The 14,329-nt window shown below is 47.2% G+C and overlaps 1 protein-coding gene across 3 annotated transcripts in view; it reads left to right on the top strand.

Annotated features, from left to right (window-relative positions):
* The window catches only part of LOC105491216 (chromodomain Y like 2), a 203,618-nt gene that overhangs the window by 120,688 nt on the left and 68,601 nt on the right, over positions 1-14,329 (top strand). For all 3 annotated transcript variants that reach the window (XM_011757417.3, XM_071084993.1, XM_011757419.3), the window contains one exon: positions 401-992. In XM_011757417.3, the coding sequence (XP_011755719.1) occupies positions 401-992 (592 nt within the window). The remainder of the gene's footprint in view (positions 1-400; positions 993-14,329) is intronic.

The raw sequence follows: 14,329 nt of genomic DNA, 5'->3' as shown, positions 1-14,329 counted from the left end.
AATTAGGATGAAGAACTCACACCAAATTGGTCTTTAATAGCCTGTGTCTACTTTGGTGCAATGAAAAGAATAAAGATCTTTTGTGAAAACTTGCAATGCAATTTCAAATAAAAGTAAGCCTGGATGGACATGTGGCTACCACCAGCTGGGCGTGGCATCTAGAGTGGTCATGGGAAATGACTGCATGTGCCTTGGGTTCCATACAGTGATGTCATAAAATAAATCAGCCTTCTTGAACCCTCCTGCCAGTGTTGGCTTCTGGCATTGAACAGCTTGTGGCTCACCCCCTGGCTAGGGTAGATGCCTCTATCCCAAAGGCTTTATGCTGTTCTTGATGCCTGGAACTGACTTCATTCCTCCCCCTCTCTCTGTTTTCTGACCCTCTCGTCTTGTATCGCAGGTTGAAAGGATTGTAGACAAGAGGAAGAACAAGAAAGGAAAATGGGAGTATCTTATCCGATGGAAAGGCTACGGGAGCACAGAGGACACGTGGGAGCCAGAGCACCACCTCTTGCACTGTGAGGAGTTTATTGATGAATTCAATGGGCTGCACGTGTCCAAGGACAAGAGGATCAAGTCAGGGAAGCAGTCCAGCACCTCCAAGCTCCTGCGTGACGGTCGAGGCCCATCTGTTGAGAAACTCTCCCACAGACCTTCGGATCCTGGAAAGAGCAAGGGGACCTCCCATAAACGGAAGCGAATTAACCCTCCTCTGGCCAAGCCAAAAAAGGGGTATTCAGGCAAGCCCCCTGCAGGAGGCGACAGGGCTGCCAAGACGGTGTCTTACAGGACTACCCCCAGTGGTTTGCAAATAATGCCCCTGAAAAAGGCTCAGAACGGGATGGAAAACGGGGACGCCGGCTCTGAGAAGGATGAGAGGCACTTTGGAAACGGGTCCCATCAGCCTGGCTTGGATTTGAATGATCACGTTGGAGAGCAAGATGTGGGCGATTGCGACGTTAACCATGCCACGCTGGTGGAGAACGGGCTCGGTTTGTAGCTTTTCTTTCTCTTGGGTTTGGCTCTGGCCATGGCGAAAGGGGAGCTCTGCCTGCAGCTTAGGGACATACATAAGACCCCCCCACCTCCATCCCCACCTCTTAGCTCACCAGTGATTCCCCCTTCATCTGTCTCACCTAGAGCTTTGTAGACTCGGTCATAGGCCCGTGTTGGTTACAGACCCTCATGCTTGTGGAGAGGCTAAGCCTCTGATGTTCCAGCGAAGGTCTGGAATGGGTCCAAAGTTCCAGACTGTACTTCAAGACACCCAAGGCCATGGTGACCCCTCTAGATCCACTTCTCTGAGGGCAGCTCAGGTCCTCACCCCCAGGACCCAAGACGTGTGTCCTCAGCGGGCCAGTGCCTCCCAGGTCACGGTGCAGAGCCCTTGCTTGCAGCCTCATCATGCCCCCAGCAGTGCAGCCCAGAGAGGTGGGGTCTGGGTTGGGGTCCACGCCGTCTTCTCACATGCAGTGTGGACTTGGAGTTCACCACGCCAGCGCCTATGCTGGAACCTCTTGCCCTTTTGCTGTCTCTAGGTTGGATGATTGGCCTATGTTAGGTCCTGTCTTAGTCTGTTCCGGCTGCTGTCACAAAACACCTTAGAGTGGGTAATTTATGAAAATTAGAAATCCAGTTTCTCACAATTCTGGAGGCTAGAAGTCCATGATGAAGGCACCAGCAGATGCTGCATTAGGCGAGGGCCTGTTCCTCTTACCTGGTACCTTCTGTGTCCTCACATGATAGAAGGGACAAGGCAGCACCCTTCAGCCTCTTTTATAAGGGCACTAATCCCGTTCACAAGAACGGAGCTCTTATGAGTTAATTACCTCCTATAGGCCCCACCTCTTAATGTTGTGATTGCGTTTTGTGTTAGGTTTCTTCATATGAAATTTGGGGGAACATAACCTTCAGACTATTGTGGGTCCTAAATGCTGTCTTGACCTCATCCTGCACTAATTCTTTCGGTTTGTACCCTCTTACTCTAACATGGCCTGCGTATGTTGTGTTAGGTTATGGAATTCCTCTTTTTTCCAAAGTCTCTATAGGCAAAATTAAGGAAACAAGAGGTAATGACCCATGTAGTTCATGCTCCCAAACCTGAGATTTCCTGTGTAGTCACTTTGCTCCTTACCTAAGTCCTTCATGGCATCAGTCTTTCAGGTTAGCTGCTTGTGCCAGTTATCAGTTATGTGCAGTCCCTTACTTCTCAGACACCTGTGTGTCTACCTGGTGGCATTTGTCTCTTTGGCTGCCAGAGACCCAAGCCTTGGAATGTCCAGAAATCTTACAGGAGTGTGGGCAACCATTGCCCAACAGGGCAGGGCCATCAGATTCCCCAATGAAACCAGGGTGCATGTGGGGACAGGGATGCTGGGGTGCAGGGGGAATGGTTAGAAGGGCTCACAGAAGGTTGGGGTGATGAGGCCAACACACCTCAGTGTGACGATGGTAGATTTAGAGTCCAGAATGTGCAGAACGGGCTCCCGTGCGAGAGTTTGCTGTCTTTAGGGACTCTTGCTGAGAAATCTGAGCAATCCGCGTTGAGGCGCCTGTTTCTCCAGAGAGAGGAATTTCACCCAAACAGGATTTACTTAGCATCTTTGCCCCAGACTGACTCATGTTTCCGTCTGGGGATCCCTGATGCTGACGTGACTGTGCCTGTGAACATATGTAAAAGCTGTTTGTTTTAGAAATTCATCTCTCGAGAAGAAGTGGGCTCGTGTAAATGGGGCTTGGCATAAACACCCGTGTTTGATGTTGCTGTGACGGCTGCCGGCGGTGGCGGAGTTCCCTGTCTCAGGAAGGGTGGCGAGGGGAGCTTTTGTGGCCCCTTGGGTGCAGGGGCAAGGCTCTGGCAGGGTTCCCTGCATTCCAGCTGTTAGCAGCCCCCTGCCCTGCTCATATGGGGCAACCCAAGAGTAAAGCATGAGGGAGGAAGATTTGCTGACTGTAGCTGACAGTGCAGTGTGGAGGAGAGAAGCCAGACTCGCAGAGGTCTACATGAGGGTGTGCCTCTTGTGCTGTGCAACCTTCTGCAGTGAGGCAGATCTGCCAGCTCTGCGCTCTTCACCCTTCGGCTTTGCTGATACCCCCTGGTCCATGATCTGGTGATAAGGCATGGTACCCCACAAGCAGGGGAAACAGGAGAGCCAACCTGTTGAGATCCGTTGATAGTCCTATTAGCTCCAAAATGCTATTCTAGACCTTTCTTGTCTCTGATCTCTTATCTTCCTCATGTTTGCCTGACCTTGTATGTTCTCTACTCCTACTTGAACTATGCCGGCCTCTATTTTGTTCTGTTTTGTCTGTTTCAAAAGGACTCTTGCTTAATCACATCCCATAGCATTGGTGCCCGTGAGATCCTGCTGTAAAGTTAAGGCACTGGCTCTCAGATTCTGCATGTATTAGATTACCTGGCAACTGGTGAGAGATGCAGATCCCATGGAGTCTGATTTCCTTAGTCTGGGGTGGAGCCCAGGAGATGGACTTGTAACAAGCTTCCTGGGTGACTGTACTGCATTTTGAGACGACCTTTGTGGCCAAATTTGTGGGGGGTGGGGCCTTGAAGTTTCACATCAGGTGTCAATTTAATTCAATTCAATACTGATTTTTTGATCACTTCCTAAGAGTTATTCACCATGCTGGGTGCTTGAAGTAGAGTAATAAAGAGATAGGTATGGACTTTTCCCTCTGAAACTTGCCAGGAAGTTGGAATGCTGGCCTCTGGCCTCATGCTGAGAAGGTGCCTGAGGCTGGCTCCATGCAAGGAGTAACACATGTTACATACATGTGCATGGCTTCACCATACCCGCAATGACATCTTCTGTGGTCACTGGTGTGATAATTGTCCCAGCCATCAGCCTTTCACATTCTAATCAGAACTAACTTGTTAGCCAGGTTTGGGGGAACTGGGAAGACAAAAAGACTGAGAATCCTTGTCTGAGAGAGAAGGAGAATGTTGAAGAGAGTGGTTTGAGGTTCTTGGACAAGACTCAAGAGAGAGGGGATGCTGTGGTTCCAGAACTTTTCAGCAACAGGCCGGAGGTGTAGTCCAGCAAGACGTGTTTCCATGTGTGTTTTCAGCCAGAGGGAAGCTTTGCTGAAGCCGGTGTTCATGCCCACGTGGCCCTGAATGTCCTCCTTCTACCCTCTTTCCTAACCTCACCTTCCCTGATCTGGACTGAAGGATCCAGTCTCCAGGGGCCCAAGGGTGAGCCCTGGGGGGTTGTAGCACAAAGGAGGGCTCATCTTAGCCCAGCAGAAGGGGTTGGGGGATCCTGGCTACAGTTGCACAGCATTTGTTTTGGGGGTGGGCTGGTGCTTTTTATATGGTTTTAACTTCTCTTTGGTGAGTTAAGGTTCTGCATACAGAACAGCAACTTATGTAACATGTTACTCATTTACTGCTGACTTCCCTGATCTGCTGTGGAACAAATGCTAAATTGGGGCTCTGGCGGGTGGTGTTTTGGTTTCAGACTGCGTTTTTTCCCCGGCAGTGTTTGTGGGGCGTGTGCAGCCATTCTACACTGCTCTTGATTCTGAGTCTTCGGTAATGAGTACTGGCTTTGTGATCCGGGGCCCATCTGCCTCAGTATCCCTTGGGGAGCTTGTTAAAATGGGCTCTATCCCAGTTGAGTGAATCAGGATCTCAGGGGGGTTGGGGGTGGATTTTGCACGTTCATGCTGAATTGTAGCAGTCACAGGTATATACGGGAGCTCCAGCAGATGTGTTTGGTTGTAAGAGATGGTTCATAGATCCGTTTGTTGGTGGATCCATCTTTCCTCCCTGGATGTGAAGCTTGTGAGAAGGAATGTGATCTGATCCTTCAAAGTTTTAAAACCTGACAGTTTCTCTGCCTTGCTTACACTTTCTACTAGACATCTCTCTCTCTCTCTCTCTCTTTTTTTCTAAAGCTGCACTGGTTTCATCAGTATGGAAAAGCTGGTGGGTTTGCTAACCCTTGCTGTGGTTCTGGCGTGGTGAACTGCTTAGCACTCTTGTCTAAACAGGCCAAAGCATCGGTGTTTTATGGATTCACATGGGCCTTTAACCTGTGAAACATCCCTAACTAGGAGCCATCGTTTCTCTTTGAGCCCTAGAATAGCATAAAGACTTGCAGCGTTCTCCAAATTACCAGGAAGGTGATGAGCATCACTGTTGATGCCAGGCTTGTGGCCCCATGTCCACATTTCTGAAAGGATGTTTGAGATCCTTTTCCTTGCGTCTTGATGACTGTTGTCTGCTGCACAGACGTTGCATCTCACACATTGCATGATTCAGTGTTTGCAGAATTATCTCTACCATTGAACGAGTCATCCCACACAACACACGCAACATTTGCCATTTTCTCTCCATTGATCTTTTAAAATGATCTCAGCTTTCACTTCTAGAACGTTTGTTTATCTCTTCTTACTCACTTTTTCAATATGATTATCATTTTTCCCTTTATTGAGCATAATAGAGAACCGTGTTTTAAAAGCACTTGGGAAATAAGTGCAAGCATGGGAAGTGCCCTATGGCTTTTGAGAATCTAGGGGCTCCCAAACTTGGATCCAGCATCAGAGTCCCCGGGAGGGCATGTTGAAACACAGACTGTTCAGTCTACCTTCAGCATTCTGATTTAGTAGGTGTAGCGTGAAGCCTGAGAATCTGCACCTCCAGCAGAAGTTCCTAGACGCTGCTGTTGGTCCAGTGAGCCCAGTTTCAGAACTCCTGCTCTAGACTAATAAGCCCTAAGATGGTGGGGATGAAAATGCAGATGGTGTTGTGCCTGCCAGGTGGTGGGATTGAGGAAACTTGAAGTGCTTATGCTCTGCATCTGGAGTTGGCATTCATAAGACTTTGTAAATGGAAAGTTTGTGAAATGAAAAGCCGTAAGGTTGAAAGTTTTAGAGTATAAGTACTTCCCTGAGATGAGGCCTTGGAGTTTCCGGAGTACCTAGTGTGATCCTCATGGCAGTCCTGAGAGGTGGTTGTTCTACCCATTTTACAGAGGTGGAGACCAAGGTTACAAGAGCCCAGGTTGGTATTAGGAGAGAAACTCAGGCAATTTGACTACAAACTTAACTATAGAACTGGCCTCTATACCATGACCCAGCTGGATTCCAGGCAGTAAAATTTTCCTAAACCCTGATTGCTGACAAAAACATGTTGTGACTGGGGGAGGGTCAGGAGTGCTTGGTGGCACTGCTTGGTGGCACAGGATGTACTTCTTTGACACCCTCTTTGTTTGTTTGTTTGTTTATTGAGACTGAGTCTTGCTCTGTCACCCAAGCTGGAGTGCAGTGGTGTGATCTCGGCTCACTGCAAGCTCTGCCTCCTGGGTTCATGCCATTCTCCTGCCTTTGTCTCCTGAGTAGCTGGGACTACAGGCACACACGACCACACCAGCTAATTTTTGTATTTTTAGTAGAGATGGAGTTTCACCATGTTGGCCAGGATGGTCTCGATCTCCTGACCTCGTGATCTGCCCGCCTCGGCCTCCCAAAGTGCTGGGATTACAGGTGTGAGCCACTGCGCATGGCCGACACCCTCCGTATTTATTGATAGATGGGTATGGTCTTTCTGAGCCTGAAATGCTGTAAATAACTCCATGCCACTCAATTTGAAAACCTAGATAAAATAATCACTTCCATAGAGAAATACAACTCAACAAAACAGCCTAAAGTAGGGCTAGAAAGCCTGAAGAGAGAAATAACTATTAAAGAAATTGGGCTAGGAGCGGTGGTTCACGCCTGTAATCCCAGCACTTTGGGAGGCTGAGCGGGTGGATAGCTTGAGCCCAGGAGTTCAAGACCAGGCTGGGCAACATGGCGAAACCCTGTCTCTCCAAAAAAATACAAAACTTAGCCAGGTGTGATGGTGCATGCCTGTAGTCCCAGCTACCTAGGGAGCTGAGGTGGGAGGATCACTTGAGCCCAGGAGGTCGAGGCTGCAGTGAGCTGTGATTGCGCCATTGTACTCCGGCCTGGGCAACAGAGCGATACTCTGTCTCAAAAAAAAAAAAAAAAAAAAAAAGAAAAAAAGAAATTGAATTGATTGTTAAAAAGTCCTCAGAAGAAGCAAGAAAGGAGGAACACAAGGCCCAGAGGGTTTTGCAGGCAAATCTAAACATTCTAGAATAGTTCATCTGACCACACATTCTGGAGCAGATAACCCCTCCCTTCTCCAAATGGTTACGGAGAACAGGAGAAAGAGAAAATACTCCCAGCTCCTGTGATGAGGTCAGTATGACCTGGATTTCCAAACCAGACAAAGAGAGTAGGAGAAAGGCAAATTATAAGTCAATCTCACTTCAGAATGTAGTAGCGAAAGTCCTGAATAACCTTCTGGGTTTATTACAGTTCCCTTGATACTTCCTCAAAATTATGACTGTTTGAGAAACGTCTCACTCCTTGCCCTGAGCCAAAGGTAATGACCCCAGTTCATTACCTTTAGAATCACCACTGCTTCTCTAGGTGCCTAGCTTGTCTCAGAAGAGGCCCAGGGAAACTGGCTCAGGAAGGCTCTGAGTGTCATGGGCGTTGGCCCCACACTATCTGGGGAATCACTGAGAGGTCAGGAAGGGTGCCCCTGGGGCAGCCTCTTGTCAGGACGGGTATCCCTGTATCCACTTCCCTGAGCCCAGCTGTTCTTCCTGACACACTTCAAGTACCCACCCCAAGGCCAATACACTTTCACTAACCTTTTTGATTTTTACAAGCAGATGATTTTTCCAAATCAGGAACAACAAAAACTTGAGGGTTTTTTAATCTTTTGTCTTTCGAAGTGTGGCAAGTAAGGAACTTGTGCTAATGAACTAACTTAAGACCCTTTGACGTGGTGGTGTTAAGACCTTGTCCAACTTGGCCACTGCCCTGTGCACGCAGAAAGTGCCAGACTGTGGTGGGAAATCTGGCTCTTTAACCAGGAGCAGCTTGACCTGTGGCAGATCCAAGGGGAGAATCGATTCTCCCCGCTTGGTTCCTGAATTCTGGATTTGATTTTGGTGCCCAGAAGAGGATGATGGAGTCTTGACCACTGTCAAGTTTTAGAAACCAACTAATTGCTTTTCCTATCTGCTCGGCTGTCGTTTTCCTCCCTCAATGTCCTTAGGAAAGTCTTAGGCACTGTTTGCTCATGGCTGTCCATCAGGGGACTTCCAAGAAGGGTGCAGTGGGGGAGTAGAAGCAATCCCCCATCAGGAGCAAGCAGTAAGCGGGTACAGTATCTGTAGAGGGTTCCAAAACAATAATAAAAATTCACCTACTAATGTCGGCAAAAAGCCAGTCTCCCCCCATTGAGGTGGACCCCAGGGCCCTCCTCCACCCTGACTGCTCACACAAAGCAGCCAGTCTTCATGAATGATGATGGTAATGGTGGCAGCAGTGGTGGTGGTGGTGATGGTAGCAATGGTAGCTAACATTTCTTGAGTTCCTACTGAAGGCAGAGCCTAGCTCTTTGTATTTGATCTACTAAATGTGATTTAATTTCCTCAGTGGTTCTCTGATATAGCAGTTTAACAACATAGCAACATAACAAGGTTACCTGGGATTAACCTTGTTTATAGATGGGGAAACTGAGGCTCAGCAAGTGTAAGACACAGCACTGAGGGAAGGAGTTAGGGTGTGATGCTGGATCTGGTGATGCTGAAGCTGTTGCAGGTCTCTGACCAGTTTTATAAATGAAGAAAGGTACTTTAAGGGTTCAGGTGGAAGCCAACAGACCTTTCCCAGGTGGCAAGGGCATTGTTCTGGCCAACAGCCCTGGGCCTGCCTTCGAGGCATCTTCAATAGTATCAGAGATGCTGACTTGGCATTCCAGGGAGGTGGAACCTCTGGTCCTGGTGATTTTCCTTAGGACCTTCGATTAAAAGACACACACACATGCATGTACACATACATGCACATATTCACATCACACACTCATGCACACATCATATATACGCACACACCTGCACATCTATGCATTGTAAAGGGAACTCCCTCAGTTGTCAAAGTTTACTTCAATGCTAGAAGAAATTGCAAAAAAAGGACAAAGATCTTCACCAACTGATGAGTGGATAAACAAAATATTGTCTTTCCATACGACGGATGTTATTCAGTCATAAAGAGCAATCAAGAGTGGACACACACGGCAACGTGGATGAACCTCAAAACCACATATGATGTGATTCCATTTATATCAAACGTCCAGAGTAGGTGAATCTGTAGAGACAGAAAGTAGCTGAGTGGTTGCCGGGAGTGGGGGGTGACCGCTAATGGGTACGGCATTTCATTTGGGGCAATGAAACTGTTCTGGAATTAGATTATGGGGACAGTTGCACAACTCTGCAAGTCACACTAAAAGTCACTGAATTGTGCACTTTATATGGGTGAATTTTATAGTATGTAAAATAAATCTCAGTAAAGCTGTGTTTGTTTAAAAAAAAAAAAGGAGAAGAAAAAGAAGCTAGCTAAGTAGGATGCAAAATAACAGCTACCCTTTCCCTACTGCTTGCCATGTGCAAGGGAGCCTTCTAAATGCTCTCCAAGAAGGTGTGCATTGAATTTCCTCGACAGCCCCCATTTCTACACTGGAAAATTGATGCTTGAAGAAGACACGTGCATTGCTTAAGGTGGTCCAAGTGTCACAGAAGGTGGAGCTGGAATGGAACCACAGTGCCCACTCGTGAGCCCAGGCTCCCATCTGGGAAATGGAAGTGCTCTTAGTGAACCAAGGGACACTGTATTAGTTCCTTGTGGCTGCTATAACAAATTCCTACCAACTTGGTGGCTTAAAGCAACACCACCTCTTCTTCCCTTACAGTTCCGGAGTCAGAAATCTAAAATGCATTGGCAGGACTGTGCTCCTTCTGGAGGCCCTGCGGGAGAATCCATTTCCTTGCCTTTTCCAGCTTCCAGAGGCTGCACATACTCCTTGGCTCATGGTCCCTCATCTCTCTAACCTTTGCATCCATCCTCACATCTCCTTTTCTTGACGTCAAGCGCCCTGCCTCCCTCTTCCAAGGAGTGTGATTACACTGAACCAACCAAGACAATCCAGGATAATCTCCCATCTCAAAATCCATAACTTTATCACATTCACAAAGTCCATTTTGCCATGTCAGACACCACATTCTCAGGTCCCAGGGATTAGGATATGATATCTTTAAGAATTTGCTATTCATCCCACCACAGGCATTTAGGAGAATGTGAGGGGAAGAAAGGGTATGCATATTGGTTTGTATTCTTGAATGGGCAAGAAACCAGCTGGTAACGAGGAAATGTTAATTTTGTCATCTAGATTATTAAAATTATTTCATTTAAGCCCACATGCACATCTATGAATTATAAAGGAAACTACCTTAGTTGTCAAAGTTTATTTCAGTGCTAGAAGAAATAGCAAACGCTACATCAAGTAGATTATTTCATTCAAGCGAAATAATTATTTTGTTTAAACAAAATAATCTACTTGGTGTGGACTTCGATATAACTGGCAAGTGTTGAAGTTGACTTAAATTCCCTTGTTTATTTTTTTAAGATTATTTATTTTTGAGATAGAGTCTTGCTCTGTCGCCTAGGCTGGAGTGCAATGGCATGATCTCGGCTCACTGCAACCTCCACCTCCCGGGTCCAAACGATTCTCCTGGCTCAGCCTCCTGAATAGCTGGGATTACAGGTGCATGCCACCATGCCCAGCTAATTTTTTTGTACTTTTAGTAGAAACGGGGTTTCACCATGTTGGTCAGGCTGATCTTGAACTCCTGACCTCAAGTGACCCACCCACCTCAGCCTCCCAAAGTGCTGGGATTACAGGCATGAGCCACCATGCCCAGCCTCCCTTGTTGATTTTAGAGATGGGAGGCAAGTGCTCCTACAGGACACAAAACACTTATCTAATCCTAGGATACATTTCTATACACTTACTGCATGACAGTGTTTTATTCAAGCTAACGTGAGCCTTGCTAGTGCCCAATGAGCTGCTTTTAATAATGACAATAGCAGCAATGGCACCAACAACAGATATTTATTAAGCCCTTGCTATGAGTCAGGTGTTGGTGGGCTAAGGATGTTACATTTAGCAGCTCTGTTAATCCTGACAATTCTATGAAGTAGGTTGTCTTTTTATCCCTGGTTTACACATAAAGATATGGAGGCTTTATGAAGTTAGTTAGGCAACTGGCCTGCAGCCTCCAGATAGTAACAAGGTAGAGCCAGAATTGTGATCCTCTTTCTTCCTTTCCTTTTCCTTTTCCTTTCCCTTTCTTTTCCTTTCCTTTTCCTTATCCTTATCCTTTCCTTTTTCCTTTTCCTTTCCTTTGCTTCTTTCCTTCTTTCTTTTCTTTCTTACTTACTTGCTTTCTTTTCCTGGGCATTTTAAAATGGCTTTCTTACATCACCTTATCCTGTGATATCTGACTTTATCATTAGATCTTAATCACACAGAGGGAAAAGCCTGTTCTTCTCATCTTTGTGTATGTGTATGTCTCTCTGTGTGTGTAGAACATTTTGTATGAACCCACTTGCATTTTGATTTTTCTTCTCAATGTAACATATGTCTGTTACCATCTATTTCCATATTGGGCAACTCTTCATATTGGAATTTTAGTAGTGCCATTTATATGTTTTCAGAAGGATATACAGGTTGAATATCCCCAAGTCCAAAATCTGAAATGCTCCAAAATCCAGAACTTTCTGAACATCAAAATTATGCTTAAAGGAGATGCTCATTGGAGCATTCAGTGATCAGATTAGGGATGCTTAACTGGTAAGTATAATACAAATATTCCAAAATCTGAAAAAATCAGAAATCCAAAACACTTCTGATCCCACACGTTTTGGATAAGGGATACCTAACCTGTGCAATATTTGACTTATGTAGCCAGTCTCTTGTTGTTGGACATTTAGGTTAGGTCTGAACTTCTTTGGTTTTCTTTCATTTTTTTCCGGATTATTTTTCTAGACTAGATTCCCAGAGGCAGGATTATACTGCGAATTTTGCCGTATCCTCCTAACCCCATCAAAAAAAGAATAACAATGACCAGTAAGGTATAATTTTCTAGTTTTGTCATTGCCTTGCCAGACGTGTGTGTTTAAGGGGAACAAGAGGAGCCTCAATATCGTTTATTTGCATTTCTTTAGTCTCCACTGAAGCTGAGCTTTTTCTCTGCATGCTCAAGTACTCTTTGTAACTTCCTCTTTGTGGTTGGTTCACTCCTGTCTTTTGAGGTTGGAGAGAATTCAGATACACAGGGAAGAGGTCTGGTATGGCAAAGGAGGAGAGCCCAGAACATGTTTGCTGGTTGGTGAGGAGATGCGTTTAGGGCAGGAGCTGGTGTGCTTAGGGAAAGACTTGGTCGACAGCTGAGAGGCAGGCTGGGGCCAGGTGCAGGAGGGGCCTGGGTGCCAGGGAACCCCCTGTTGTACTTGTGGCAGCCACTGTAATGCAGGTCATCCGTGGAAGAACTGGTCCTAAATTTTTGATGAACTGGCAGAAATATCAAAATCTGGTTCTGACCTCTACGTCAGTCACTCTGGCCTTCCTCTGGCTTGTCCCTAACTCTGTCCCACCCCCTTTAAACCCACTGGGCAGCTCAGCTGATAGACATTCTCCATTAAGGGCTGCCCCAGACACCTCTACTACCTATACCCACCTGTCCGCTCCCTGGAGAGCTATTAATAAGGAGCCCAGGATGTGGGTGACTCCAGGGAAACATCAAAGAAAAGAGATTTGGTAGGGGCTGGGGCAGGAGAGAGAAGCCTCCACTGGGGTCAGGGATTCCATAGAGAAAAGTCAGAACCCTGGACTGGTTAGAAGAGGAGAACCTAGGAGACGAAACCCTGAGGCAGCCTTCTTTAGATATTCATGTTATTCCAGGGGGTGGAATAACAGCTGGTGAGGCAAGCCCCTGTGTATAAAGCTCCTTTTATCTTCCTCGTGTGCAACCTGACTAGGGTGCAGTGTTCCTGGGAGCGCCAGCCTCGAGGCCTCGATTCGCACTTTTTATATTGCAACATGGCTTCTCCTTGACTTCTTTCATCCTGTCCCAGAAAGAAAATCGAGACCCTGGGGCAAAATGAGCCTGGAAATAGGTTCGTGTGCCTCATGTCAGTAAGACGTTGCCATCCACGGAGCCTTGGGGTTCCCTGAAGGCCTCCTGGTGAGAAGCCGGGTGGGTGGACTCCAGCACTCCCTTCTCCATGTCAGCCACAGTAGCTGCTTGTATTAGTCTATTCTCACACTGCTAATAAAGACACACCCGAGACTGGGAAATTTATAAAGGAAAGAGGTTTAATTGACTCACGGTTCCACAGGGCTGTGGAAGCCTCAGGAAACTTACAATCATGGCGGAAAGGGAAGCAAACACATACTTCCTGTGGTGGCAGCAAGAAGTGCTGAGCAAACGGGGGAAAGCCCCTTCTAAAACCATCAGCTCTCATGAGAACTGACTTCAGTATCACAAGAACAGCATGAGAGTAACCACCACCATGAGCCAGTCGCCTCCTGCTGCATCCCTCCCACCACACATGAGGCTTATGGGAGCTACGATTCAAGATGAGATTTGGGTGGGGACACAGGCAAACTGTATTACTCCTGTTTTGTTTGTTTCATGTGAAGGTTTGTCATAGGCTTTTGTTGAGGGAAAAGGAGGCAAGAAATGAGAAGACTAAAAACATATTTCTGAATACTCCAGTTTAATAAATCTGCCCCCCAGTGGCTGGAGCTGCTTGATGAGGTTGTTGTGTTCCGTGTCACGGGTTGTTGGGGTGGGCTTAGGCAGACTTAGGCAGAGGGATTCCTGCATGGAGATGGATGAGATCAGGTGGTCTCCCAGGACCAAGTTAGCTCCTCAGAGTGTGTGTCTGGCTGGGCAGGGTCGTGGCCAGTCTGCAGTCACGCCCCTCATGGTGTGCACTCACCCTCATGGCTGAGCCATGCGTCACCACAGTCCATGTGTGCAGAAATATTCAGCTCATTTCTGGAGGCTCCTTGTCCAAGTTCGGACAGGTGCACAGGGAGCTTTTGTAGCGACTATTCAGGGAGGGAGAACGCAGGCTCTGTTTTCGGTGGGGGCACCTGCCCGAGGCCACAAACCATGCCAGAGGATAAGACTTAGCTGTCTTGCCCACCGACCCTCCTGCTTGGCCTCTCCCGATGTCCTAGCTCCCAATTCTGGCATCCCCCGACTGAGTGAGACCCGGGTACTGACCTCTGATTGGCTTTGATGGCTCCACCCATGCACCTGTCTGTTCTCTGCTGCCCCAGATCTGTGCCACCACCTCCCACCATCTGCTTGACCCAGCTCCTTGTCCCCACAAGACAGCAGTGAGGTGGAGGGGGGACGTCTAAAGGGCCACTTCCGAC

This window comes from Macaca nemestrina, chromosome 18, assembly GCF_043159975.1.
Source record: "Macaca nemestrina isolate mMacNem1 chromosome 18, mMacNem.hap1, whole genome shotgun sequence".
NCBI lineage: Eukaryota > Metazoa > Chordata > Mammalia > Primates > Cercopithecidae > Macaca > Macaca nemestrina.
Note: the sequence above shows the minus strand (reverse complement) of the source record. Positions and strands in the feature narration are given on the sequence as shown.